Source organism: Diplodia corticola (assembly GCF_001883845.1).
Source record: "Diplodia corticola strain CBS 112549 chromosome Unknown scaffold37, whole genome shotgun sequence".
Lineage (NCBI taxonomy): Eukaryota > Fungi > Ascomycota > Dothideomycetes > Botryosphaeriales > Botryosphaeriaceae > Diplodia > Diplodia corticola.
The window spans coordinates 674575-702208 of record NW_017971516.1 but is presented as its reverse complement, the minus strand read 5'-3'; the positions used below and the strand labels follow the sequence as shown (position 1 = coordinate 702208).

The following is a 27634-nucleotide window of genomic DNA, read 5'->3' as shown; positions in this document are numbered from 1 at the left end:
GTGCCGGGTCTAATGATTACATTCATCCTCAACGAGGGTCATCTTCGTGATCATGCGGCCCAACATCTTGTTTTTCACCAAGAAGCTCGGAAACGGAAATAGGGAGCTAAGCAGTTAAACTCTACACCTAGCCACTCTCCACTCTAGACGTCCGCATCGAAGTCCGCATAGAAGCGCGTTGAAACGAAATGGCTGCAACTGTCATTCGCCTCTCCTGTCCTTCGCTTGTAGCAGTGGTAGCCTTCTCGGTGCTGGGCTCCAGCTGTGTTTCTGCGAGCCGCAAGACAACCTCAACTGCGGCTTCGTCTTCGACAATCTTCAAGTGGCGACGCGCAAAGTACCGTGCATATTTGAAAATTGCCCAGTAGCACGATACGACGTTGAGAAAGGTGAGGACGAACTTGTATGGCATCTGGGTTTCCCAAGTGAGCGGGAGCATAGCGGGGAAGGGAAACATTTCTTACGTAGTAGAATATGAGAACAGTCCAAGATACACGCTCTTTTCGTAAGCGAAGATGAATTTCGTTAAAGATGATGCAGTTGCAAAAGTACATGGCGAGCGTGGCGAGGATGAGGTATCCACAAAAGGAGGGTCGCACAAACAAGGAAATGGGCAAAATGAATGGAGCCAAGAGGTACAACAGGCATTCGTAAACCTATGTCTGTATTCAGCGTCGCAGAGCAGAGAGGAGAGGAAGCGGATGTAGCGACGTACCTCTTGGGCAACGAAGACCTTTGCACCGACCTCCCACCAACCCAGCTTCCAGCTCGTCAAAATGTATTTCGTGTTGTACCAGACACCGGCGACGAAGAAGAAGTTCCACCTCATGAACCTCTGCTTGCACACCGTCATTTCCCCAAACCCGCCCCTTTCTCCGCCTCCGCTTGTCCAGAAGAGCGCGGGTGGGGTCTCCGTTTCGACAAAGACCGACGTGCACATGGTTATGCGCCCGCCAAGAGACCGGCAGCTGTGTCCAAAGAACCAATCCTCGGAGACCTGGAAGCCGGGGTGATGATGGAAGGTACTGATGAGGAACTCACGGTCCCAGAGGGATATGGCGCCATGGGGAAAGGTTGCGGAGCCGACCTTGCCAGCAAACGCTCGTTGGAGACCAGACAGCTTGTACTCGAAGTCCTGGGCCCTATCACGGATTGAGTAAGCTGACCGCTTTCACTGGTAGGGCCTTGACTTACTGTTGACAAAAGGTTCCCCGAGAAGAGTTTGGTCCCACCGATTTGATCGAGTAGCCCACGCATTGCACCTTTCCAGTCAGCCTTTCCGACACCACCGGGAAGTTCGATGGCAGAGCACAGTCGTCATCGATCAACAGGACGTTTTTGAATCCCCTGGCGGCGTACGCGCCCACAAACTGGGCCACGATCTTCGAGCCAACCGGGCTCCAGATGTGGTTGACGCCGTAAGGCAAGCACACTTCCTCGGTCTCGTCCAAAGGCGTGGGAGAGTTTCCGTTGGCTATGACGAAGACATGCGAAGGAGGGAAGGTCTTCAGAGCCGCTTCGAGCGTCTTGCCGATGAGAGTTGCCGACTTGTAGCACGGGATAAGCAAGGCCGTGTCGCTGACCCCCGAAGTCATCTCAGCATCGGCGTGCACCCGCTCAGGAGGCTCCTTTTCGAACAAAACGCTCAAAGGTAAAAACGCAAGCCTGTTGGACACAAAGTCAGCAAATTCTCTGCCCCGAGCGACAGACACGAACAGTACTCACAGCAAGCCCAGCCCAAGCGTGATGGACCACCCCCCCGCAATCACGAACTTGTGACTCACAACCCAGTACAGCCAATACACACATCCCTTCCACAGCGGCAAGCCAACGAACACAAAGTACACGACAACCAGCGCCAACGCGTACAAGCCATACTCGAAGAGCACCATGGTGCTCCTCGCCCTCTGCAGCGCCTTGCCCCTCGACTTGGCCTTGTCGTACAGCTGATAGATGCTCGTGTTCCGCATCGCGTCCCCGACGCTCTGCATGCGCTGCTTCACCGCCGACACCACGCTCGGGCCCCTCGTCCGCTGCTCGTCCGCCGGCGTGATCCGCATCGACGACGACTTGCGCCTCGCACCACCGCTGCCACCGCTGCCACTCCTATCCGCCGCCGCAGACGGCGACACGGGCTGCTCCGCCGCGCCGAACGCGAAGTCACGGAAGCTCGTGGGGAAGCCGACGGACTTCTGGCGGCTGGCGCGGTTGCTGTTGCTGTTGCCGTTGCGGATGGTGTGCGGCGTCGGCGGGAGCACGGGGTCGTGCGGCGCGATGCCGCTGATTGGGCGCCGCTGGGGGGCGGCTGCGGTGGTCGGGCTGACGAACGAGGCGCTGGACGGACTGAGCAATGCGGTCGAGGGCTTGCGGCTGTTTTGGCGGCTGCGCAGGCCCGGTTGGCGCCATTGCTGCTGCGGGTGCTCGTCCGCGGCGTCGGTGCTGCTGGCGAAGGCGACGGACTTTTGGCGGTTCCGGACAACTCGCTCGTCGGGGGTCACGCCGCTGAGAGGGCCCGGGGAGAGCGGGCTGTGTCTTGGAGGGGCGAAGGTGCGGGGGGAGAGGAGGGAGCTGCGTGCGGAATTGGTGCGAGGCTCGGCGGGGGAGAGGAGGTTGCTGAGGGGGCGGGGGGTGCGAGCGCCTTTGGCGGCTTGGCGGCGGGAGGTGAGGCTGCTGGGCTGGAGGAAGGAGTTTCCGGGCGGAGTGGTGGTGGAACCGTTCGGGGTGGATCCGTTCGGGGTGGAACCGCTTGAGCGTCTAGACGGGCGGGACTCGTCGGGTGCCTGTTTGGGAGAATTGAAGCCACCGGAGCGGAAAAAGGAAGTGCGGGGCGAGGGCGTGGCTGGCTCAGCGGGAGTGATTCCGCTGATCGGTCGAGGGGTGCGGGCTGGTTCGCTAGATGCCTGTTTCGTGGACTCGAAGCTAGTAGGTCGAGGAATTGAGCTTCGTGGCGACGCCCTGGCCGTTGCGCCGTATGCTATACTGTACGACCGTCCACCACCCTCGCGAGCCACTTCTCGAGCAGCTGATAGACCAGATGGTCCAGCTGTGATGGAAGACCATCGTGTTGACCCTGGATCTCTTCTTGATGCGGTTTGGCGCAGCAAAATTGGCGGGATGACGACATCCTCGAGAATACGTTCGATGTCCCCGGAGGATGCGGCGCGGTCTTTGCGGTCCATGATCGATCGAAGGTGTTCCAATCGCAGGAGTGCAAAGCTCCAGTGATTGTTGACTTGATTGACGCGGGTGCGGGATGCGCCTGTTCAAGTACCCATGAAAAGCCCGCCGTAGATGACGAGCTACGTAGAGCTGTCTCTCGTTCTTATTTGCCGATTCCAAATCAGTACTTGGGACGAGGCCGAGTGAGGAACCCAGCGGTACGCTATATCGCTAGAGCGTTGATGTATTCACCAGCTCCGCCTCCATTTTGTCCCCGGCTGGACGCCAAGGCGGCACTAAAGTCACCTACCATCGGGCCCACCCTTGCTTCGCCAACCGCCATGGAAACTACCAGCAGTAGCGTCACATGATGCAAGTCCAGAACTGGGCTGGTCGCATGTCCGCCAAACCTTCACACGTGGGCTGACACTTCTTGCGTCAACGCCATCCAGGCGATTCCTAGTTTGGAGATAGCCAGAGAAGGATAACGCCGTTTTAGGTATAGTGTGCTCCGTCGTGCTGCATTCCGATCTCGGCCGGAAGTAAACTGCGGAACCCCTAACATAGTAGCCCACAGCCCTACCCGACGGTAGACCCCGGACTGCCACAAGCGGTTAGACTTTTTCCGTAGGTCGGAATCCAAGCCTCGGCAGGAGCGAAGCGGCCGGGCAAGGGGTAGTAGTGGCGGCGAGATCCCGGATCCCGGTAGCTTGGCTATGTATCGACGGTTCACTTAGGAAAAGTGAAAGCATCCAGAGTGGCCGAGCCAAGCCCAATCATCACGGGGTCACTTACAGTTTAGTCCCGTCCACCTGAGCTTAAATCGCGGTCCAGATTGCTGAGTTTCCCACTCAATAATGACCGTTGCACGAAACCACCAAACCACAGGAAGCTTGTAAGGTTCCACTCTCGAAGGGGGCTGAGCAGCAGTAGCGTCAAGAGAGGTGTGCTTTCGGATCTGTTCCATAGATAGTGTGCTGTTCGAGAATGGCCTTGCCTGATTGGCTGGAACGGAGATAGAGTTTAAGATTCTGTGGAGGTTAGGATCGCGGCAGCCTCGTACGTATATGTATCCTGCCGGCCTACACGGTGGCGTCGAGCGAGATTTGACATAGGGTGTACGCGGCTCGGTCCGTTCAACAAGTGCACGCCTCAGCCGCAAATAGCGCCAGTCGTGAGAAATGTAGACAAAGTCCTTCGATCTAGACTATACGCCGTCCTGCGGGGCACGCGATCCACCCTGTCTAGCTGCCATGTCGTTCATCGTGTCAAGCGTAGCTGTGGCTCAGGGAACCACTCGGTACCCACACGTCATGTATGACGCTTGGCCCTCAACTGGAATGGTGAGTTTGGCGTTCAAATCAAGCTCCCCACCGGCGGCGTCCACTCTGCTGTAGCCTACTACGGCCGCAGGCATCAATGGTGTCAGCTTAATGCCATCAGCATGACTAACGGGCTCGTCCAACCGTATGATATGCAAGTTCTGGCCAATCTATGCTTCTATTTCCGACTCACTCCGCGACGCCCGTATGTTGACTCCCTGCAAGGGCAAGACTTACGTGACCCGCCCGGATCACGCACCGACATTTGTCCCTGCCTGAAACCGTAGCAGGGCAGGAACCAAATGTTCCAAGTCAACGGCGACGCATATATAAAGTGCTCTCGCGGCCACCTTCATTCGTTGAACACAGGCTCTATGAGCCCCACATCCTGTTAGTGATCGGTCGATATGTGAACACTTTGGGTACAGCATATTCGTGTATGCTCTTTCAATCTATAGGCGGAGACTTAGAGCCCTACGCCTCTTACAGTGAACACACAACCTTGTAGACTATATCTGCTGGGGTTCTTACTACTTGTAGACGAATATGGTACGTGAAGTTAGGGTGGTCCGGCTTCAGTCACCTTGAGTAGTTGACATAGTAGGTATCTTTGCGGCACAGGCAAGACCGAGGAAGAAAGTAACCTGTTCGAGATTAGCGAACCGTCCAGGCTCATTGACCCACTCCAACAACCAGACCGCGGGAAGTTGATCTCAAGCAAATACAACTTACTCCAGCAGCATAGAACGGCAACCCCAACCAACCGCTCTCCCACCCCGACCGCATACCACCATCACCTTCCGACGACGACAGCCTAATTCCAAGCGCAAACAACCACGCAAAGGCCATCTCGCCCGTCAACACGGCAATCAGCTCCAACAACGCGACACCCGCATACAACTGACCCATACGGCTCCCCGTCCCCTCCCCACCAGGCCCGCCCTCATCGCCCCCCTCATCCCTACCACCACCACCACCCGCCCCTCGCTCATTCCTCCGTCCCCGCCGCCCCTCCCACCCCTTCCCAAAATGCGCCACCAACCCCCTCATCGTCTGCGTAATCCCATTCCCCGCACTCCCCACAACCAACCCGCCCACGACCAACGCCAGCGGCAACCCCAACGCTCCCGCCCCCGCCCCATGACCTGCCCCCGCCCCCGCAGCCGCGCTCGCCGCGCCCACGACCAGACTCCCCGCCGCCAGCGCCGCCAGGCTCCCCCGCGCGACCCACACGTCGACGGCCACGGGCGCGACGCCGCGGCGCGAGGTGGCGGCGGCGCCGGCGGCGGGGAGCAGCACGAGGACGAGGAGGGAGACGAGGGCCTTGAGGGAGAGGAGGTAGCCGGCGGAGGCGAGGGGGATGCGCAGGGCGCGGGAGGCGAACTGGAGGGTCGTGTGGGCGGACATGAGGGCGAAGGTTTTGAGGGTGATGGTGAGGAGGGTGAGGAGGAGGGGTGGTGGGAAGGAGTGGAGGAGGGAGGTCGTCGTCGTCATTGTCGTCGTCGTGGCGGGGCGGTGGGGTTTGGTGGGGGACTCGGGGACGAGGCTGTCGTGGCGGGGGCGAGGGGGGAGGGGGGTCCGTGGCGGAGCGGTCTCGGGGAGGGTGAGGATGATGGGGAGGGATGTGAGGAGGATGGGGGTGCTGATTTTGAAGGGCAGCCAGAGGTCGTGGGAGAGGAGGTAGGAGCCCGCGCCGGCGGAGAGCATGTCGGTGATGCGGATCAGGGCGCCGACGAGATAGAAGGTTGAGGTTCTGGGGGTGGGGAGGGATGCGTTAGATGGGACGGATGCGCGGGCGATGGGAAGAGCGGAAGGTGGATGGATACCTGGCATTTTCCGGGGCAACATCGACGATGACGGTGTTCATCAGGGCTGAGATGTTGCGGTGGCCGCCGCCCATGAGTTGGAAGACGGCAGATGCCCAGATGAGTCGGGTTGGGAAGACTTCATGGAAATAGCCTAGCAGGAGGGCGTTTTAGCACCGCGTCTGTTGAGAGACGCAGGAAATCCTACAAATCATAATGACCCAGAGGTAGGTCAGGATCTGGCCTGTCATGCCCAACAGCAAAATAGGTTTTCGTCCCCAATGATCCGCCAGTCTCCCAAAGAGGACGGTGCAAAAGAGACCTGGGAGTACGAGTAAGGTTCACAGCACCATGAATGCTTCAACTTCCACAGTCACACGATAAGAAGAAGGAAGTTACCAGGAACAGCAGCAAACAAGCCTTTTAGGGCACGCAAGTAGGCCAACTCGACCTGGATCTCATCGCGTTTGCACAGCTCCTCGCGCACATAGCTCAGCGGCGGCGGGCCAATCAGACGCGGGTCGTGCTCGTGGTAGTAGTCTCTGCACACGGCCATCTCCAGCAGGCGCACCTCGGGAGCCGCGGTCAACCCGTCGCCCAGGTCGGCGACGAGAGACAGCGCGCCGCACAGGATCGCGGCATACGGCCATAACCTGTGATTCACCCGAGAGGAGCGGCGCTCCGACGGCGAGTTGCTGTCTTGGGGGTGCTCGTGGCGAGTGGAGACTAGGAGGGGCGTAGTCTCGTCAAGGTCGGCCTCGAGGACGACTGCGGGAGCGGGAGTGGGAGTCATGGTCTTTGGACGCGGAGTGATGGCGTTGGTCGGCGTGGGTAGACGGACGTGTCTTATCTTTTTACCCCTCCTTTCGTACCGCTGTGCAACGCGGAGGGTTCATGCCGCACGCCGGACAGTTGTGGCTGCAGCAAGCTAAGCAATGCATATCCCCCTGTCGCATCGCCGATCGACGGCATGCTTATCTCTGGGAAGACAAGGATTTTGGGCCACCCATTTTGGCGGAACGAAACCCGGAAACAAAATACTTTATTCCACCCTGGAGTTTTCGACTGTCGGCTTTCGTTTGCATTGGTGCCGATACTTTGGATGTATTGCTTGCATTAGCGTCTGGATAGCCCTCGATACCGATGCAAGCCGACCCGACAGATGGCACCAGAAAAAGGGGAAGATGGTCGAGGTTGCGAAGCGATGCGACCGTGATGGTGTCGGCGTTGGCAGTGTGAAGCGTAGGTCGTGGTGTTTTGTCAACCTTGGTGCGTTCGACCCGATTCAGCTTAGCGCAATACATAAGTAGAGAAGTCGTTGCCTCCCCTCTGTCCCCGCCAACACCATGCCGATGCCTCCGCCTGGGCCCACCCGGAACTCGCCAGCATCGCCAGCGTGGCCATTATGTGATCATATTGCATTTGCCTGCTTGTTCAGAGCAAACAGTCAGATAAAGCTCGTGGTCGCCGCCGAATCGAATAAAGGAGAAGGGCCTGCCTTTCCTCGAATATATCTATCTCATATCGTAAATGTGCGTGTACGAGCTACTGTCGTAGGATTATATAGAGAGTTGATCTCTGCCAGTAATCAACATGTCCGATGGATACAGTGTGACCAAAAGCTTGTTCAGATACAGAGGCAGACATGTGCACCGTGAGATGTACTGCAGCAACGCTTGGGGAATACCTGGGCAGGCCACACGACCGCAGCGTAGAGACCACCCCGGAACCTGCTGAGGAGGAACTTGGGCCGGAAGCTGAGCAACTTCTCCAGATATCGCTCGTGTAGAAAGGGTTCGTGCCATAGAGGGAGGCCCTGAGTATCGGGACCCCTCTGACCATGAGTCTGATGAGGACTGTGAGGCAATCTCTGCTGGGTCAGTAGACGATACTATGTAGATGTAGCACGAAAGCCAAAGCTGATTGCTACTACAAGAAAGGGTACACACCGATCGGGCAGTGTAGTCGATAGGTGGGCACTGCTGCAGGAAGCCGGAAATCTTAATTGAGCAACCGATATACAACTGCCAGTCTTTATTTAAAGCCACGTTGAAAGCCCGGCGTATTGTTATGCTCCCTTAAGTCTCTGCAGGATTTTATTTCTTGAATCATGTCTTAGTTACTGTGACCTTCCCCTTAGTCGATAACCAAGCAGCCAATGAAAACCAACTAGACCCGAGTACATTGACCGTCACGTGTTGGGTCCGCCGATGAGATCCCGCGCTGCAAGAAGAAAGCTGCGATGGAATACCCTGCGGACGAGGCTTGCAACAGAACCAATGGGAAAACACCCCGACCTAGCACAAGAGCAACGTGGGGAGTGAGCGGGAATCAACCATTGGCTCGGAAGTGCGGGAGCTTCCCCGAGACATGCAGCCAGCCCCGCTGTTTCCCGCCCACCAGCTGTGCGGCACAGCAAGGCAGCAGCAGCCTGCCAGCAGCTTGTTGGCTATAGATAAAACTGTTGCATGCTTCTTACTACCCATCTTTTTCCACGTCGCGACCGCCCAAAGGCATACGCTGAACTCTCGTGCTGTTCCTCAATGATCCCATCGACTCATCACTCCCTGCTCGACCCTTCGTCATGACAGACAGCTATAGGGCTCAGACGCGGGTGATTGCCATCCGACAGCATCGGGGCTGGAACACGCACCAGTACAAGCGTTTTCTCGTACGTCTCCCACATCCCCCACATGCACGCTCACTCATCAGGCCACAGGCTGCCGTGGTGGACGAGGGAAAAGAACTCATCTACGGCGACAAGTACTGGAAACAACAGGAGAAGCCCGAAGCCGTGCTGTGGCGCAATTTGCCGGACATGGTCGTCCGACAGATACTCGCTGAACTACGCAAGAACCTGGCCAACGATGATATAGAGCGCAGAATGCCGCTCGATGACATGATCCTCCGCTGGAAGCTCCTCCCTTGGCTGCGCGACCACCCGAGTAAGTCACCCGCACCCTTCCATCTGCCGCTGTTATTCGAACATCATTTGCCGTACTGAACCTTCGCGCCTGTCAAGGAAGGACCAGCGCGCAGAAAGCGCCCGAGTCCGGACCGCCTCGGGCGCGCCATCAGAGGCCAAATGCCAATCTTCAGGCGCCCGGCGCCTCACACAAGCAGCCCACTGCAGTCTCCCAGCCAAAAGCGTCAGGAGTAGAAAGTCGCGACGGTGACTCCACCACTCCCAGATTGGATGACCACGCACAACCCACCATGGCCTCTCCTCTTCCAACCGACTCCGGCCGTGGTCCCTCACACCGGTATTTTGATCCCGTGCTGGATGCTATAAACTCTTTGGGGAGGAATGACCCCGCCGCTGCTAATGCATCATGGCACGGCGAACGGACTACCTGATGGAACATGGGTGGACGTACGCTTCTTTCAATCACCTTGCTGCCTCCCAGCGCCATCGTCGCCGACTTGACCAGCGCCGTTATCGTCATTCACGCTGCCGTCATCTGGTGATGAAGAAGGTCGTGAAGGAGCAGCAGCAACAGCGGAGCTCGACGGGATCGAGGGTGTGGATGGTAGATGAAATGTGAAGTGATGCGGACGGGCTGATGGGTGGTATGGCGCAATTCGCGTGCGTTGCAGCCACGGTGAACCGGTGGGTCCTGAGACACCAACCGATACGGCCACCAGCTGCAGCTACCATCCGCACCCGCATATTCCCGCTTCGTCTCTCGCTATCCAGCAGAGGTGGTAGGCTCGCTTCTGTGCGGGCTTCTACGTGGGAATTGTTGAAGCATGACGTCATTGCAAGCTTCCTACCTATTGTATATACCTATATGTTAAGCTGCGCCATGTACATTAATTAGCCAATCAATTAACCTACCTCCTTTCAACTTTCTACATCGATATTCAGCAGGAATCTGCAGTAGAGGATAGTTAAGTAAGGAAACACTACGGTGCCGATGCTCTCTTCTCAGACCGGCTCTCTGTGCTCCAATGAATAATATATCGATCCCAACATTGCTGAGATTACTCCTTTGCCATGTACCACGTTAATGTTCGCTCAAGCATCCTTCGGGCCCTGGTGGGCTCATCTCATATTGAGAAGCGATCATGAAGAAACAACCCCTCCCCCCTTTGCTTGTCATCCGAAGCCCATACTTACCAGCTCGTTTTGTTCCCCCAAACAGCCTCGACAGAGCACCAGCCCCGCCCACTCCCTCCGAGCCCCATCCACCTCCACCACCTCACACATCAAGGAACCCACCATCCCACCCACCCGCATCCCCACCATCCACGTCCCCCACCCCCGGCACCCTCACCGGCGGCCCACCCTCCCTCGACCCCGGCACCCCAGGCACGCCTTGACGCATATCCTCCGGGTCCGGGCGCCTCCACACGCGCAGCTCCACCTTCACCTCCAGGCCGTGCGACGACGACGCGGCGACGCGGAGCAGGCGGCGGGCGGCGGCGGGGGGCTCCCACGGGTAGATGCCAGCGACGGGGACGCAGACCTCGCAGAAGGCGACACCCTCGTGGTTTCGTTCGAGGACGGCGAGGGTGCGGAGGGGGGTCGATGATGATGATGAGGACTGGACGAGGGCGAGGAGCCAGTGGTGGGCGGAGCCGTCGGGGCCGAGGGCGGTGGTGGCGGTGTCGAAGAGGAGGGTGAGGGAGGACAGGGACGGGGGGAGGAGGGGGTGGGGGGAGGCGCGGCGGGCGGGCGGGGTCGAGGCGGGGAAGAAGCATTTGGAGTCGGTGGTGGCGCGGGTGAGGTGGGTGAAGGGGCGGAGGTCGAGGCGGGTGTCGTCGTGGTGGGGCCAGTGGAGGGTGTCGTCGGAGGAGAGGTCGAGGGTGGTGAGGGTGTCGTGGAGGGGGGCGAGGGCGAGGCAGAGGGCGTGAGGAGAGTAGGTGGTGGCCATGATGGGGGCGAGGCCGTCCTGGCAGATGGCGTTGGTCCTGCCGGAGCGGATGCCGGGCTCGAAGAGGCCGAGGTGCTTCACGCCGGATGTGGCAGCAAAGATGTTTGTCAGGGACTCGTAGGAGTAGTGGGTCCATAGCTCGAGCTTTGTCAGGGGCTTGGGTCGTCGTGGGAGGTTGTGTGCGGAGAAGGTCTCGGGTTTCAGCTGGTCACGGCCGGGTCTGACTGTGATGATGTCGACCGGAGTTAGGCACATGAAGCGGGCCAGATGGTCGGTGGGGTCCTCGAGATAGAGATGCAGCTCTCGGAGGTGATGTAGTGTGGAGACATGCCAGAAGCTGAGGTCAGCTCGTCGGGAGAGGTTCATGCGGTGGCCCGGGCGGTATTGTAACACAGGCGGGTTCATGGAAACGAAGAGGGACAGCTTGCGTAATTTGTCTATTGAGCGCAGAAAGTCAATCGTGTCTGGGTGGCGCATGGCAGGGTGGTCAGATTGCCAGGCGATGCGCACGTCGTGGATGTAAGAGGTCAGCTGAAGGCGTCTTCTCCTGTTTGGCTGGTTGAGGGAGCGGAGCAGCAAGTCAAAGCGGCGGTCGGGCTCTGAGCGTCGGAAGCTTAGACTGAGTTTGCGATAGAGCAGCTGGGTTGCGATTCTAGAGGCCAAGCTGCACGTCAGCGCGAGGGCGTATAGGGCTGGGCGGTCATTTTCGAGGTGCGAGAAGATCAGGACGAGTACGTCTTCGTTTAGAGTGGCGAATGTGGCCATGGTTGAGTTGTTGGTAGGGGTTTCTTGGTCCAAGTAGATTGCGAGAAATGAGGTTTTCAGCCAGGCAGCAGTGGCAGTGGGAGTGGCCCAATGCGGTTACCGTGATCTCGTATCCGTCCATCTCGGCAAGCACCTAGTCGGGCAGTAGTTGGCGCGCCCATGGCACCATCTCATCTCACGTTGAAGTGTTTCAGCAAATGCAATCAATTGTCAGGGACGGGTAAGAGCATCTGAGAGGTAGACGACGGAACCAAGAGGACGACGCAGGGAGCGTGCACCGCTGGAATCTCTGACCACGAAGAAGGGGAGCCGGGCGGCGACCTAGACGGGCGAGTGAGATTGGGCTGGTGCTAGAGTCGGGAAAGTTGCGAATGGGAGAAGGTAGGGTTGTAGAAGAATGGTTTGACGCGACTGCGCGACGCGCCAAAGAGGCAATCTGCCGGAGTTGTGCCGCTAGGCGAGCTGTTTAGGCTCCGCGTTTGGCGAAGGCGCTAGAGCCTTATGGGACGGCGTGCCGTAGTGAGCAGTATTTCTTTCACGGCTATTGAGGAATGTGGCTCCCCCGCGCGAAATATCAGTGCCAGGTCAAGCAAGCAGTGGGTGACCAGAGTCGGCGGCTTTGGCGGACGTGTGGACTGGCAATTGGCAACAAAATGGCCGGTGGCGGTGGCAGCAAGCTCATGTGGAACCGTGCTAATAAGCCGCATGTTGGTCATGTTAACGCAACTCAGCAGGTCGATCAACGGGCCGGCCAAATTTCCACTGGTTGGTGGCCGCTCCTCGGAACTACTGCAACGTAAAATCGACGACAATAACTTCAGCTCAGTGTGTAACGCGCTTGTGTAATGCGTTGCTGGGTTTCTGCGGCACAGCTTCTTGCCTCAGGCTACAAACGCGGCTGCTGCCTGCAGTCGACCCCGACCGCGCCGCATGCATAAAACCGAAACCCCTCCGCAACCTTCACCTCTCGACATTACACTCCCGGCCCTCCAAACACTCTCAGCTGATAGCTTACAGTAAGTCTCCACCCACCACCCTCGGCCTCCTTCTGTCCAGCTACCCACATGGCCAGCCCGCCCGCTACCCGACCGTAATGGGCACGCGTCACCTCATCATGGTCTACTACAAAGGCCAATACCTCATCGCCCAATACGGCCAATGGGACGGCTACCCCAGCGGCCAGGGCATCCGCGTCCTCGCCTTCATCGCCGACCCGGCCAACATCCCCAACCTCAAAGCCGTCCTCGACCACGCCGACAGCGTTTTCTACGAGCCCACCAAACATCAGCTGGACGACTTCAATGCCGAGCTGAGACGCATGGACCGGGAGCTCTGGCAAAAAGCCTTCACCACCGAAGACGGATCCGACGCCCAGGACCCCGACGAGGCGCGCCAAAAGGCCCTCGGAGTCTGGGCCTCCGTGTCGCGCGATACCGGCGCCGACATCTTGGACCTTGTGGCCAAGCTGGCCCCGGACTTGGCTGAGGGCAAGCAAGTCAAGGTGCCGTTGATGAGGGACCTGGAATTCGTCGCCGATTTCCTGTACTGCGAGTGGGCGAGGAGGGTGTTGGGGGAGATGGGAGGGGGCGTACCTCGGGCGATTTCGGACCACCAGGTGCGGATTATGAGGCCGAAGATGGACATCATGAGTTTTGGGCCGAAGGTTTGGCTGTCGAGGAAGTCTTCGAGGAAGGAGGAGGTGCCGTTGAACCAGTAGTAGAGGAGGATGGCGAGGAGGGCGAGGAGGAGGAGGAGGAAGAGGGCGAGCATGTACGGGCGGAGGAGGAGGGGCAGGACCGGGGTGCTGTCGTCGTTGTTGTCGCCGTCGTCGAAGATCTTGGCCGGAGGGTCGCGCTTTTGGCCGTCGTCGACGACGGTGAAGCCGTACGTCCAGCCAGCTGCTTTGTCGTACGACTGCCCGACTCCGAACCGCGTGTCGTTGCTGCCCCAACCACCGCCCTGCCTCTCCCGCTCCAGCGCCTCCCTCATCTTCGCCACCACCCCCGGATTCCCCATCAACGTCGCCACCCCCGCAACGCTCATCGCCTCGGCATAGAGCCCACCGTCCTTCCGCCGCGCAGACAACCACACCCCCACCACGCACGCCAACACCACCGCGAGCATCCCGCTCTCCGCCCACGCCAGCCGCCGGTCCACGGCCAAATAGCGCACGCAGTCCGCGCCCCTCCCAGTCTCCCTGCACGTGCCGCTGACGCCGATGTAGAACACCCCCGACGCCAGCGCGATCGTCGCCGTCACGAGCGCCGACACCACGCTCCCCGCCAGCACGAAGCCGTCCTTGTGCTTGATGCTGCCGACGAACAGCCCCCACAGACTGGCGTTCTGGTACGAGAGCAGCAGCGACTCTTTGGCGGTGGCGCCGCCGGGTCGCGTCAGTTGGAACCAGGGCGCCATTTCGGCCATGCCGGCGAGAATCGTCGACCAGAGGATGCCGTAGATGACGGCGAAGAGCGTGGGCGCGTAGGCGCCGAGGAGGTAGTGCGAGATGTTGAAGCGGGCACCGTACGCGGCAAAGGCGTCGGAGGGAGGGGTGGAAGAGGGGGAGGTGGTGTTTGTACTGCTGCCGCTGCTGCCGCTGCTGCCGCCGCCGGAGCCTTGAGCGGGGGTTGTGGGGCCGGCGACGAGAGGCCCGGTGCGCGTGATGACGAGCGTGCCGCCGGGGATGCTGGATCCGGTGGCGGTGATGAGCAGGGGCTGGCTCGGGTCGATGGTGCCGGTGATAGTGAAGGCGGCGGGGGAAGTCCCGCCGGGGATGCTGGTTGTGATGACGAACGTGCCGGCGGTGGGCGTGGTGATGGGGGTATCGGCTGTGCCAGTTGCATCGCCGAGCGGGATGAAGGCGTCGGGGTCGGTGGAGAATCCTTCGGTTGGGTCCGCAGCTGTTCCCGGCTTCATGGGGACAAAGGCGGTGGTTGCGGTTGACTCGGTCTCTACTGTGTTTGGGTCAATTGGGACGAATGCGTCTGAGATGGTTGTCCCCACTACGACAGTCGTGGATGGCGTTATGGGGATGAAGGCGCCCTCGCTGGTCGTGGACGTTCCGTCATCCTGGTGCGGTGACTCGGTGGCGGACGATATAATCATGACAGTGCTCGGTCCACTGGCCGTCGATGCTGTTGCCGCGCCTGGTGTCGCACGAGGGAAATGCGTAATAGTAGGCACGTCGTTTCGCCGCCGCACGTTCCCGATGTTGTCGCGATTCCCAGGTGCTGCAATCCATTGCAGTACGCCGATGATGGCTGCTGTGAGGATCACAAATCCAAGAAGTGACACCGTCCTCAAAGCTGAGGGTGAATAGCGCTTGTTCGGCGGATTTTGAGAAACTAAGGTCCGATTAGATAAAGCTCGTGTGTCTACAGGGTAAAGAATATATGCAGGTTACGCACGGGGTGGCTCTTCCTGAGGAACGCCGGAGTAACGGCCGATAGCCTGCAAAGCTGCCATCGCAGCGGTCGGAATTTAGTGATGCAGCAGAACTGGCGCAGGGCGTGGAAGATTTAGAAGAGTATTTGATCATAGTCCAGCAGTAATAGACCATCAGCCGTGGCGCGGTGGCTGCACTCTATTTTGCCGCCAGGACACTCCTTCGGGCTGAGTTGAGTGCCTGGCACAGGAAGAGTAAGTTACTAGCCAAACAAGCGGGTATCAAGTGACGAGGCTGGGCGCTTTCTACAGCCTCGGTCAAAGCGTCGACCATACAAATGCTTGATTGAGGACTCCAACTGATACCCCTGCACATGCTTAAACGCGGATTGGCCGAGAGACTGCAGTCGTGCTACTAGCCGAGCTTGGCGCATCCCGTTGGCCGGGGGCGGAGCAAAGCCAAGCCAGCCCAGGCCCGCGCTAAGTATAGATTCTTGAGCGGTCAGTCCGGCTTTGAAAGCATCTGCCGACGCCGAAGATGTACGCAAGTGAGAAAAACGGTTCCTCGGTCGTAGTTATAAATCACGATTGAGAATGAAGCCTCCTTTCGCACCGATAGTCCCGTGCGGAGGGGCTTGGTTCAGCTTCGCAAGAATCTTCTAGGATCTCTGAGTAAGCAAACGAAGAATATTCTATCTAAAATATTTCTAAAGTTACGAGGGCAGCTATAGTTCTGTCACGCACAGCAGCCACATCTAGAACTGCCATAGAACTCAACACTGGCTTTTTCCTCGTCTCCCCAAACTGTAATGAATGGACTTGGACCTTTACACCTCCATTCTGCAAAAAGCCATTCTCTTCGCATAGAAAATTGGTAGATTCCCAAGGTTGCGCTTATTGAAATGTTGTAGGCACAGCTAAGCCACGTCTCACTGACGGTACTTAGTGGCTGCGACAGCGCTAGTTGAATCCGCATCGGTGTACATGTGCCGCAGGTAGGGCTAGGAATGACTGCCAGCGGCTAAATCCCAGCTGAACCATCCCTACCGGATGCACGCCACGTCAGGTGGGCCCGCGGAATGCCAGACAGTTGTACCATCGACTAGATAGCTCATGGATACCTATTCAATGTAGATCGATAGTAGGATTGGATAATTTCATTCTTTGTATCTTCTCAGCTTGCATTCGTCTCCCCGTATCGTCTTCCAATATCATCACCACGTCCTGCTAGTCCGTTACCGCGGCGCCTCATCCATGTAACCGCAGATACTACATCTTTCCCAACGCGGTTTATTAGAATCGCCCAAGAACCCCGCAACTTCCCCACCCAACCCCCGTCGCACCTTACTTCCGCACGACCCTCAAATCGCCATAAGCCTCACGCTCGTTGCTCAACGGCTCCCCAACATTCGCCATCTCACCCGCAAGCATGCCATCCATCTCAAACTCCGCCTCAGGCAGCGCCTCCACCAGCGCCGCCACAAGCACCGCCACCATCATGGGCCCAAACGCCGCCCGAGCCGGACACAGGAACGGCGCTCCACCAAACGCCAAAAACGGCCCCCCACCACCACTGGCGGCAGCAACCCAGCGCCGCGGCCAGAAGCTGCGCGCATCGTCGACCCCACCGCCGCCCCACACGGCCCCATCGCGCTGCACCCCCTCGACGTCCGCGGCCACACGCCCCGCCGGCAGCGGCAGGTCGCGGTAGACGCGGCGCGTGGGCGGGTACAGGCGCAGGGCCTCCTTGGCGACGGCGGCAGCCGACACGGCGGCCCCGCGCTCTGCGTCGGCGTCTGCGTCTGCGTCTGCGTCTACGACCTCGTGGAAAGCGCTCGGCGTCGGGTCGTGGAGGAAGGCGGCGAGGGCGGCGCGCCAGCACGCCTGGTCGGAATGGCGGTGGTTGCGGGCGGAGCAGCGCACTTCGAGGAGGCAGCGTAGGACGACGCGCCAGGTGGTTTCGTAGGCGGGCAGGATGAGCGTCATGGGGTTCTGTCGGGGCGAGAGCGGGTCACGGGAGGGGATGAGGGCGCGGAGGGCGGCGATGAGGGCGTGGTGGTGGTGCCAGGGGGTGATTGCGGCTGGGTGCTGGCTGTGTTGCTTGGAGGCGAGCCAGATGGTGTTGATGGAGGAGGCGATGAAGCTCATCGTGTCGTTGTTGAGTGTGGAAGCGTCGAGGCCGAAGAATAGCTGGAGCGAGATCTTGAGAGTGAGGGTCTGCACGAGCGGAGCGAGGGCGAAGGAGCGGGACCTGCTTGAGATGCCGGTGGTGGCGATTTGGCGCGCCGTCGTTGCGAGGGACTTCCACTGTGAGTTTGATACCCTTAGGTGTGATTCGCTAAGCTTGCGGAACTCCTTGTACCATTCAACATCGGTCGTTGTGAAGGCGTTATCAATGCCGAAAGCTACTTGTAGTCTTTCGTTCGGTAGTGCCCGTGCTTGAAGTTGAGAGAGGAGAGGAATCCTTCTGCTTGAGCCGCCGAGTGTGCAAGCAAGGATGGCTTTGCAGCTTTCGATGTCTTCGAAGGTGGATCTGCTCGGATCGAACAAGGCATTGCCAGCGGTCGGCGTCGAGGTTGTCTGCTCCTTCGTTAGGCGCCCGTCTTCATATCCAGAAATGAGCTTACAAAGTTGGCTTTCCGACGCAGCAACAGAAGTGCCGAGAGAAGGACTGCAGCAGCACAGAATGTCCAAGGGCGGTCTTTAATGCACATGTAAGTGGCAGCGATTGCCAGGAACGTACTCAAAGCCCACAGGACGAGCGTGAGATGCATGATCCAGGGTCGGTAGAGCAAGCTGAGAGTGTAGTGACGAGAGCTGAGTGGCACCAGCGACCTTCAGGGGGCTCCAGTAAAGGTGTCTGCTCACGCTATTGACCATAAGTTGCGAACCGGGAGCAATTTGTGGGTGCGTGCAGGGTCTTACGTTGAGAACTGTCAACTTCGAAGGGAGCGCGGGTGACTACAAGAGGAAGTGGGTAAAGGTAAGGGTCCTTTGAGGCAGACGGAAAGGCATTAAGCACTTTATGCGGGCGGTGGCGTGTGACATTGAAAGGAAAGCACGTGCGTTTGCAGCGGCCGGGAGAAGAATCGGGTGACGACTCCAACTTTCATAATGCAAACGCGTGGTTTTATCATGGGAATAGCATCTGCATAGTCATATAGAACAATTCAGAAACGTTGACAAGGAGCCGGAATTATAATCACTGCTTGCCTTAGCTGTGCTAGCGATGATAAGAACATTCCGCCACCGTCAGTTCTTGCCACCTTTTCGTAGGTCTGAATCGCCCCATGTGTCTATACGCTATATGCATCGAATGATGGGCTCGTGAAGTTTGACTGACTCCCAGTGGCTCACAAGACTAACCGCCATAACCTGGCTTGTCGGATGTCTTTATGTATGCTTTGGATTGAGCAGCCACCCTCTGGGAACGATTTCTCTTTCACCAGTCATCCGTCGGTACCCGATGGTGCCTTATCATACCAGACATAGCAATCCCGGGGAACCAAGGAATGTGGAAGGGAAAAAGGGCGGGAATCTCTACGCTATGATCTTCGACGAACGCCTCAACATCTACGCAGCCACCATCGGTGTATACGCCGTGTGGGTGGTCGCTGATGATGGCTCTAGTGACGTAAGTTTTGTGTGCTTCCAATCTAGCGCGACCCGCATATCCGAGGCGGCGCAGCTGCCCGAAGCGACAAACTTCCATACTGCCACATACCGTTCCAATAGCGCTGCTTGGTAGGACATTGTACTTTCGAGGCCATCTAGGCGTCCCAAAGGCTCAATGCCTGAGGCAGGGTCGAACATGGTTCGAGGCTATCTCACACTGCTGCATCTCTCAAGTAGCGCCTGCCACGGTGTCAAGTGGACAGCTCAGCCAATATACTCGCTTCTGGATGAGCACATTCTGCACCCGGCGAGCAAAGAGCAGCCCATCAAGGACTAGCCACCCTCCATGAAACTCCTAAGCCCAGGCTACCGCGCCTTCCTCAGCGGGGACGGCTACGACATCAACCATAGGGTCTGCACATACGCAGGGTACCCCTCTCTTATCTTCCACTCCAACTAGCGGAGACTCACTGCTGCGGCTGACGAAGGCGTGGATTGCGTCCGTCGTTGTGTTGCGCAATGCTTCTTGTCTGTGGGTTCGGAGAAATACTTTGGCGTCGGCCAATTTCCGGTCGGTGAATTTCTGCGATTCAGTAAAAGTAGGGGCGGTAACCCGAATAGAGATGGAATGCGACGGTGGCCTATCCGCTATCGTTTTATACTTTCTGAACTGTCTTGGCTGCACGTGGGGTAACAGCATCGACCATACTGTTGATATATAAAAGAGAGCTGCTGTTTGAACAGTCAGAGCCAGCATCCACCATTCCCTCAACGACCTCAATCACCATCCAACCGATCCACCTTTCAATCTCAAAACAAATATCAACAGTCAGTCCATTGTCGTGGAAAGATAGTCGATCGTCGACTGACCCCAGATACAGAAATGGTCCACTTTTCCGCCATCTTCCTCGCCGCCGTCGCGACCATGACGCCCCTGGTCAGCGCCGCCTGCTCTGTCGACATCATCAACTTCAACCAGGTCGCTGTTGGGCACGCGTGCATTCCCGCCAACGGCGAAGGAGACATCGTTGTTGCATCGACGAAGAAGACCTACACTGTCCTCACCTCGGAGTCGTGCGGTCTCAGCCTCCGCGCCCAGGCTCTGCCGGCCAACTGGTCGCTTCAATACAAGGGCTCGTGCTAGTTGGAAGAAGTGTTGGAGAGGGTTGGCTTGAAGTAGTTCATTACTCTGTGCAAATTTACAATTCCTGCTCAAGTGTCCTTTGTCGTGGTGAAGCCTTTGGTTGCACTCGGGAGATGTCCATAGCAAAGTCTTCGAACCACATTCAAGTCTTTCAACAGCTTCCTGGTGAACGTGCCTTTTGAGCTGCCTCGTAGACCAAGATAGAGGCGCTCGACCATGGCAGCCTTACGAGGGTCTGTTCGGTTTCGCTGACTCATGGACCTCGTACTTTACACGCCATCTTCTATTCGGGCCGTAATAATACACATTACACGGCCAATGGACGAGTAGTACTAAAGCATAGACCATGCCTTATCACACCGTATCCTTGCGGGCCGACCATAAAGTATAAAGAGCCGCTACTTGAGCCGCAGTCATCTATACGGGAGAACGAGCTTCTATAGCTAACTCTATATGGTAGTAGTGCTGCCACGCCAGAGCAATCGCCGCAGCTGCCAAAAAACGCACTTGCAGCCACCAACACCCTGTACTTAATTGATTCTCCATCTTCGTGCGCATTAGTCATGACACTCTCACCGTCTATTTGGTGATGCCATCTTGTGTGACCCTCGACCCCAAATTGTAAAGGCCTGAACCGAGAACGTGCCCGTGCCCATGCCCGTGCCCCAAGTCCATACGCATTACACTTTCTCTAAACTACGAAATGTCAATGCATTCTTATCTCAGCTCTACGGATGACAGTCGGGACAATTTTCAACGGATTATCCGCCTTGCAAAGACAAGGCGACGGAGGATCTGGAAGCCCATTACCCAGCACGACTTCATCACGACTCCATCACGGATATCATTCCGATGCGGACCGCTCAGCCCTCAAACTAAACGCGCGTCGTCACCCCTCCACACCCTTTATAGCAAAGCTACAATGACTTGACAATCCGCTGCACCATCACTCACGCCCTCTCCTGCCGAGTCCCCATCTACACCCACGCCGCCTCCGCAACCATCTGCCTCTGTCCGGTCTCGCCCACTATCACCCTTCTCTTCCGCACCCTCTAATCCATGGACCGTCTATCCCGCAAGAAGCCATCAAAACTATTGATTTCTACCTTCTATGCTGAAGTCAAATGTATTTATTACGTGTTCAAGCTTCACTAATCACCTATATAGTCTGCTCATATCCTATAGTTAGTCGAATAAGCAATCCGGTCATCTCTTACTTCCCTTAATCCCGTCACTACCAATCGGTCTTCAGCGCTCTATTCCACCTCGCCTCCGCCGCCGCCTCTTGTTGATCTGCGGAACTCGCACTCTGCGGCATCGCCATGCAGCTCTGGAGCGGCGCCGGACGCGTGCTGCGCACAGTGGTGGCCGAGGCGTCGGAGCGTACACCGTAGCGGTGGGGTGTGGGTGATGCAAGGGGGGTTGAGTGGGCGCGTGGGTGCATGTCGAGGTGGCATGTCGTGGTTGGTGAAGTACTGGCTGGCCGGGTTGCCATTTAAATTGCTGCTGCGGACTCGGGGAATGAAGAGCTTCCCCCTCATGGATGCCAGATTGAGGGTGCACGTAGTAGATTCGCCCATTCCACGCACTCTCCTGGTCCGTTTTGCGGGGTGGAAACGAGCAAAACGCGTACCCGGCCTGCGAGAGCAGTTTTAGTCTGCTTCCATTGTTTTACAACCCCCAATTCCGAAGATTTGAGCTAGAAGGATCTCGATATCTGATCATCCCCTACCATCAAGGTGGCTAATAACCAAGTATGTTTGTTTGTCTTTGCTTGTTTCAACCAAACAATCAAGCAAAGATAGAGAGCTGGCCATTGCTGACCCTCTACCTACTAAGCAAGCAAGGATCGAGCCTCATCTTTGTTTGTCTTTGATTGTTGGCCACCTTGGCCTACCGTCAAGCGCGAACCATTTCATTCCATCGGTATCACTTTAGAGGGGAACGAAGAATTCCTTTCATTCCCCTCGCGAAAGAAACAGCCTCACCTTCAGCTTTCAAATCTTCTCCGTTTGAGCTAATATGGGAAGTCAGGTATATTTACCTCTGAATGGCCCCTCGTCCTGATACCCAACGAATCACCCGACTCTCTACACCCAAGCTTCCAGATATCTTTGGCTTGATTCACCTCAATGGGAGCCTCTGAGAATCCGATCGGACCGATGCCTCGTTGCACCACATTTCCTTCAGCCACAGAGCTCCATTCTGCGAAATCGACACACCGGCTGAACCAGATCGACCGCGTTCGAGCCAGCGGAATAGGCGATCACATCCCCCTTCCTCAACTAGTCGTATGCGGCGATCAGTCCTCAGGGAAAAGTTCTGTATTGCAAGGAATCACCGGGATTCCATTTCCGCGAAAGGATGGGCTCTGTACGCGGTTCGCAACAGAGATCATCTTACGTCACGACTCAACCAAGGAGCAGGTCTGCGCAACAGTCATTCCTCATGACTCCAGAAGTGAGATCGAGAAACAGGACATCTGCCGTTACCGTAGGGAGCTCCACGACTTTGAACAGCTACCGATTGTGATTGAGGAAGCAATCAAGCTCATGCAACTCCGCGGCGCAGAGGGTGTCAACAAAGGTCCATCTTTCAGCGCCGACATCCTGAGGATCGAAGTGGTTGGCAAGACCGGGCTTCACCTGACGATCGTCGACCTTCCCGGTCTCATCTCAGTCTCCAATGATGAGCAAACCGAGGAAGACGTCGAGATCGTTTCGGACCTAGTCAACACATACCTCGAAAGCTCACGCACAATCATCCTTGCCGTGGTGCAAGCCAACAACGATATTGCGAACCAAGGCATCATTCAGAGGGCGCGAAAGTTCGATCCGCAAGGTCAACGTACAGTTGGGATCATCACAAAGCCAGACCTGATCAACCACGGCACAGAAGGCCGGATCGCCGCCTTGGCCAGGAACGAGGACACCACCAAGTTGAAGCTTGGATTCTTCTTGCTCAAAAATCCCAGTCCACTGGATCTTGACACTGGCCTTGGCGCAGACGAGCGGAGGCGCAGGGAGCTGGCCTTCTTCGCGGCCAGCCCGTGGAAGGAACAACACCTGGATCCCGGCCGAGTCGGTGCAGATGCACTTTCGGCTTTCCTTCAGAACCTGCTCGATGCACACATCGAGCGCGAACTTCCGAAAGTCCGACGCGAAGTTGAGGCCTTGTTGGCTCAGACCGAGCAGGACCTCGAGGCGATGGGACAAGAAAGATCGAATGTAGGGCACCTTCGCATGTTCCTTACAAGCTTCAGCATGAAGTTCATGGGCTTGACACAAGCGGCTCTTGATGGCAATTATCTGGAATTGGAACGTGATCTCTCCACGAAGGACGACCTACTGGATGTATCCTACCGTCTGAGGGCGCAGAGTCACATCCTCAACGGTGGCTTTTCCGAGAACCTACGTCTTCATGGGCAGAAAAGAAGCTTCATCGGGAAACATGCTCAGCCAATGAAAGATGAAAAAAACATCGGATCCAAACAAGCAGAGTTCGATTCCTGGATTAGAGAGGTATTTTCACCCTCCACTTTGCGAAAACAATTTTGACAGCAACAGGTCTACACGAGAACCAGAGGGCGGGAACTTCCGGGGAATTACAACCACCTTTTGCTTGCAGAGCTGTTCCAAGAGCTATCAAGTCCTTGGGAGAGCATTGCACGCAAACATGTTGGCGAAGTCAACGATCTTGTTCAGAGATTCGTCAGCAAGGTTTTGGACAAGATTGTGAGCGAAGAAAGTGTTAGAGCTGAGCTCCATCAGTATGTGAGCGATGAGTTGGAGCGCCGCGCTCAAGAGGCAGAGAAAGAACTGGGAAAAATCCTTGCTGATGAACGGCGCGAACCAATGACTTACAACCACTATTACACTGACAATATTCAGAAATCGCGCCAATGCTCCATGCGCAACTCTGTTCAGGCGACCATGAAAGACGTCATATCGAAAGACTGGGGAGGAGTTGTGCATCTCACCAACACGGAGTATGACCGCAACGAGCTTCTCGACTCACTTGGAAAGCGTGTCGTAGTAGACATGGATGCGCAAGCGTGCGAAGAAGCTAGGGTGGGTCTGGAGGCATACTACAAGGTAAACACCTCTCCGCTATAGTAAAGAATCTCGAATTAATATATCTAATAGGTGGCACGAAAAACCTTCGCGGACAATGTCTGCCGACAAGTTGTGGAGCGCCACATCCTGTCCAAGCTTCCACATATCTTCTCGCCGACAGTGGTGATCGGATTCTCAGACGAAGACCTCGTGCGAGTTGCCTCGGAGCCACAGATCCGAAAGGAACGTCGCCAAAGACTGGCTAAGCTGGCGCAAGGCCTTGGGGAGAGCTTGAGAGGACTAAGGAAGTAGACTGTGTGGGAACTGGTGTATGCGGGCTGTGGCACTCTGCTTATGGTTTTTCCTTCGAACATTCGAGGGTTTTTCCCATACGCGTACGCAAATGCGAGGGTGTACTGTATTCTCTTACTTTACCTTTTTCTTGATCATCTATTTACAAGGACAGGCGGGGGAGTATGAGTACCTGGACCACGTTCTCTTCTCTTAGCAAGAAAAGCACCCTTTCTAGGGGCCACAGCTACGCAAGTCGGCTTGGCTGCTGAGTGACGAAAGTTTATTTGAATTGAAAATTGAATGTATATTTCGCTGTCGCGCGGAAGTGGGAGGCGGGTCAGCTTTTTGAGTATGGAAAATTTGCCGCTTGACTGGCCGCCAACAACGATGATCCGGACAGGACAATGTAGTGATAGATATTGCAAGCAAAGAGATTTTCGGTTTTTGTGAGCATGGACTGGTCCGCGGGAGGGTGCACTAAAGGCGCAGACATGATGTTATGGTGGTAACTCTATGAGTGGCAACAAATATCCTCGCATGACATCTTACTCTACTTGGAAAGTATTTTGAAAGAAAGCCAACGACAGTATCAAGAGCCCACCAGTTGCCAGGGACTCGTCTCCTACTCGTGACGGAAGACACCCAACTTGGCCATCACTTCTCGAACCATATCAATATCTCCACTCGAATCAAACCAGACGGCCCCAACCAGGGCTTCGACCGTCGAGGCCAAGGTTTCTTGGGGCGCTTCTCCCTTCTGGCATGGGTTCAAACGTATCATGTGTTGCAAATGCGCCTTGGACGCACGAACCCGAAGAGCGGCGTTCGACACAGTTTCTTTGAGTAGTTTGTTCCCAACCGCTTTACATGTTGTCAGTGCAACGATTTACATTAGAAACACATCATTACTCACATGGATCCGTGCCTTCGCCGTACCATTTCTCGAGAACAACGAGCTGGAGCACGGCATCTCCGACCATGGCGAGTCGTTTGTTGCCGCGCAGGTCTCCACGAACCTTGGGGTCCGACACGCTCGTGCCAGCTGCTAAGAGAGCTTCATCTCTAAGCTTAGAGTTTGAGAACTCGTAGCCTAGGACACGCTCAACCTGCTGCATTTTCTGTGATGGTGCTTGCAAGAATAAATAATGGAATCTTCAGTATGGTTGCAAAGGTATTTCGATGCTCCAGCGAAGTGCGGGTTTGAGGCAGGGTATTTAATCTGAGGACTGACGAGGCATCTGAGAGCACACGATGCCTATTGCAGTCCACCATTGATGGTTGCCGTTTTCGATGACCAACAACTTGATTTCTTCGTCCTGTAAACCATACATTGCTAAGTCGATCGGAGGAGCGTGGGATGATCGTTCCTCCAAGCCATGGTTCAAACTGGCTATCTTTCATGCACTGAGAATAGTTTGCTGCATTCATGGTAGTTCCTTGTAGCATCTGGTGTCGCGTCCAGATGTGATGTTCATATCAGATGCTACCACCTTAGGTCAACAAAGCCCCTACGTCCAGAGGTCTACGAATCTCGCTGACTGTACGTCTCTTTGCACTCAGGTCAACACATATTCATCAGATGAAAGTGCTTCATGTTTCCAGGTAGACTTGACGCGCTGTTTGATATGCCGACTGTCCTCCCACAAGCAATGTGGATACAGATCGTAACGCTTTTTGCAGATGGGATGGCTGTGTATCCAAAGGTGTCCGATTCAATCTCCGCACGCGGAGCAATCGGAAGTTGACCGGAAGAGCATGGAGCCATGGCTCGGTGATGTCGCATCAACATCGCGCCGAAACCAGCCGACCCGCATACGTCAGGTACGTTCGAGAGGAGAGTGAGCGTTAAATGTACATGTCTGGGTGCTTCATCAATGAGATGACTCGCATTTATGATAAAAAGAGTATCTCATCTATCACCATCCGTTCCCCATCTTCATGAGCGCCTCCGTGCCACATCACCAATCATGGCCGCAGCGCCGACCCGCACGACACCAGTTGCAACACCAATCCCGTAGCCACCCATGGCAGCGCTCTGGAGGATGGAAAACCCACCACCAGCTGTCAAGGGGGAAAGAGCCGAATGCAGAGTCGCGGCAATGGAACCTAAAATTGGCGTCATTGGTGAATTATTTCTGAACCTGCCAAGGCCGGATCCGGTGCGGCTTACCAGCGGCTGGACCCAAGCTTGTGAATCCCAGCACTCCAAGGAGCGGATTGAGAATCGTAGTGGGCACAACAAGAATTGCTGTGTTGATGACGTAGATGGCGGTTCTGTACGGATGCTGGTTGATCCAAGTGATGGATCTTGCGGCAACCTCTCTGATTTTTGTGATGACCTGGCCCATTTCGGCAAAGAAATATGCTGTTCAATTTCAAGTAAGCTTTGGTAAGGAGGGACGAGAAAGGTTCGCCTGGACTGCTTTTATACGTCCTTCTTAAAGAATGGGACTTATCAATGCGTTGCCGCAGTTTCAGGAAGGGAATGCGGTCTTGGAATATTATGACAAGACTCCGTTCCCAACCACGGCGATCCCAGGATTCTCGTTGTCACCTCGAGCGCCTTGTAGGCGTTGCTCACCACGTGGACCTTGTTCACCGGGAAGACCTAGCTCACCGGGAAGACCTTGAATGCCACAAGGGCCTTGGTCACCGCGAGGGCCTCGGTAACCGCGAAGGCCTTGTTCGCCCTGAGGCCCTTGGTCCCCACGAGGGCCCTGCTCACCGCGAAGCCCCCGCTCCCCACGGTGGCCCTGCTCGCCGCGAGGGCCAATCCCGCCATCGCGGCCATCGCGGCCATCTTGTCCAGACACTCCATCAGCGCCCCGCGCGGGCCTTCCGCGCCGTCACGCCCCATGCAGCGGCCGCGCAGTGGCAGTGCACCAGACGATCAAGATGAGCACGGCGATGGATAGGCCTGTTGCGAGACCGATCGTCGCAGCTGTCGCCGTCCCGTCGTTGCGGCCGCCACTGCGGCTGGCATTGTCTTCTGTGTGCGTTGTTGGTGGCGACGGCGACGGCGGAGGCTCACGAGCTGGCTGGACGCTGCTACTGGCTGTGGGTCACGGGGGAGGGGAGTGACGCGCGAGGGTGATGGTGGTTGTGTACGTGGTGTCGGGCTTGGTTATCGAGAGGGTGATGGCTCGTTGGTTGGCGGAGGCCATTGCGGGTGCGGTGCGGTGCGGCGCGGCGTGTGCGATGGGCTGGGTAGTTA

The 27634-nt window shown here is 56.7% G+C and overlaps 11 protein-coding genes across 11 annotated transcripts; 3 read left to right on the top strand and 8 right to left on the bottom strand.

Moving 5' to 3' along the window:
- Window positions 1-127: 127 nt before the first annotated feature.
- Window positions 128-3179, bottom strand: BKCO1_37000208 (glycosyl group 2 family protein; the record flags this gene model as incomplete). The annotated part of the gene is made up of 5 exons (XM_020275095.1): window positions 128-412; window positions 465-656; window positions 716-1142; window positions 1195-1665; window positions 1726-3179. 5 exons carry the CDS (start codon window positions 3177-3179, stop codon window positions 128-130), a joined length of 2829 nt encoding a protein of 942 aa, XP_020128858.1.
- A 1877-nt stretch (window positions 3180-5056) lies between these two features.
- BKCO1_37000207 (mfs transporter) lies at window positions 5057-7079 on the bottom strand (the record flags this gene model as incomplete). Its single annotated transcript, XM_020275094.1, has 5 exons — window positions 5057-5125; window positions 5214-6234; window positions 6308-6440; window positions 6495-6608; window positions 6686-7079. The coding sequence occupies 5 exons, from the start codon at window positions 7077-7079 to the stop codon at window positions 5057-5059; spliced, it is 1731 nt and encodes a 576-aa protein (XP_020128857.1).
- Window positions 7080-8870: 1791 nt separating this feature from the next.
- Window positions 8871-9643, top strand: BKCO1_37000206 (uncharacterized protein; the record flags this gene model as incomplete). The annotated part of the gene is made up of 3 exons (XM_020275093.1): window positions 8871-8957; window positions 9006-9231; window positions 9309-9643. The coding sequence occupies 3 exons, from the start codon at window positions 8871-8873 to the stop codon at window positions 9641-9643; spliced, it is 648 nt and encodes a 215-aa protein (XP_020128856.1).
- An 845-nt stretch (window positions 9644-10488) lies between these two features.
- Window positions 10489-11928, bottom strand: BKCO1_37000205 (uncharacterized protein; the record flags this gene model as incomplete). Its single annotated transcript, XM_020275092.1, has 1 exon — window positions 10489-11928. One exon carries the CDS (start codon window positions 11926-11928, stop codon window positions 10489-10491), a length of 1440 nt encoding a protein of 479 aa, XP_020128855.1.
- Window positions 11929-12901: 973 nt separating this feature from the next.
- Window positions 12902-15393, bottom strand: BKCO1_37000204 (uncharacterized protein; the record flags this gene model as incomplete). The annotated part of the gene is made up of 3 exons (XM_020275091.1): window positions 12902-13473; window positions 13521-15272; window positions 15336-15393. The coding sequence occupies 3 exons, from the start codon at window positions 15391-15393 to the stop codon at window positions 12902-12904; spliced, it is 2382 nt and encodes a 793-aa protein (XP_020128854.1).
- A 1263-nt stretch (window positions 15394-16656) lies between these two features.
- On the bottom strand, window positions 16657-18086 carry BKCO1_37000203 (cytochrome p450; the record flags this gene model as incomplete). Its single annotated transcript, XM_020275090.1, has 3 exons — window positions 16657-17892; window positions 17940-17983; window positions 18056-18086. The coding sequence occupies 3 exons, from the start codon at window positions 18084-18086 to the stop codon at window positions 16657-16659; spliced, it is 1311 nt and encodes a 436-aa protein (XP_020128853.1).
- A 1724-nt stretch (window positions 18087-19810) lies between these two features.
- BKCO1_37000202 (protein precursor) lies at window positions 19811-20071 on the top strand (the record flags this gene model as incomplete). The annotated part of the gene is made up of 1 exon (XM_020275089.1): window positions 19811-20071. The coding sequence occupies one exon, from the start codon at window positions 19811-19813 to the stop codon at window positions 20069-20071; it is 261 nt and encodes an 86-aa protein (XP_020128852.1).
- Window positions 20072-22203: 2132 nt separating this feature from the next.
- BKCO1_37000201 (dynamin gtpase) lies at window positions 22204-24438 on the top strand (the record flags this gene model as incomplete). Its single annotated transcript, XM_020275088.1, has 3 exons — window positions 22204-23592; window positions 23638-24165; window positions 24217-24438. 3 exons carry the CDS (start codon window positions 22204-22206, stop codon window positions 24436-24438), a joined length of 2139 nt encoding a protein of 712 aa, XP_020128851.1.
- A 604-nt stretch (window positions 24439-25042) lies between these two features.
- On the bottom strand, window positions 25043-25535 carry BKCO1_37000200 (rnase iii; the record flags this gene model as incomplete). The annotated part of the gene is made up of 2 exons (XM_020275087.1): window positions 25043-25281; window positions 25334-25535. The coding sequence occupies 2 exons, from the start codon at window positions 25533-25535 to the stop codon at window positions 25043-25045; spliced, it is 441 nt and encodes a 146-aa protein (XP_020128850.1).
- Window positions 25536-26356: 821 nt separating this feature from the next.
- On the bottom strand, window positions 26357-26768 carry BKCO1_37000199 (uncharacterized protein; the record flags this gene model as incomplete). The annotated part of the gene is made up of 2 exons (XM_020275084.1): window positions 26357-26526; window positions 26591-26768. The coding sequence occupies 2 exons, from the start codon at window positions 26766-26768 to the stop codon at window positions 26357-26359; spliced, it is 348 nt and encodes a 115-aa protein (XP_020128754.1).
- A 260-nt stretch (window positions 26769-27028) lies between these two features.
- On the bottom strand, window positions 27029-27584 carry BKCO1_37000198 (uncharacterized protein; the record flags this gene model as incomplete). The annotated part of the gene is made up of 3 exons (XM_020275083.1): window positions 27029-27220; window positions 27309-27468; window positions 27529-27584. 3 exons carry the CDS (start codon window positions 27582-27584, stop codon window positions 27029-27031), a joined length of 408 nt encoding a protein of 135 aa, XP_020128753.1.
- Between the last annotated feature and the right edge of the window lie 50 nt (window positions 27585-27634).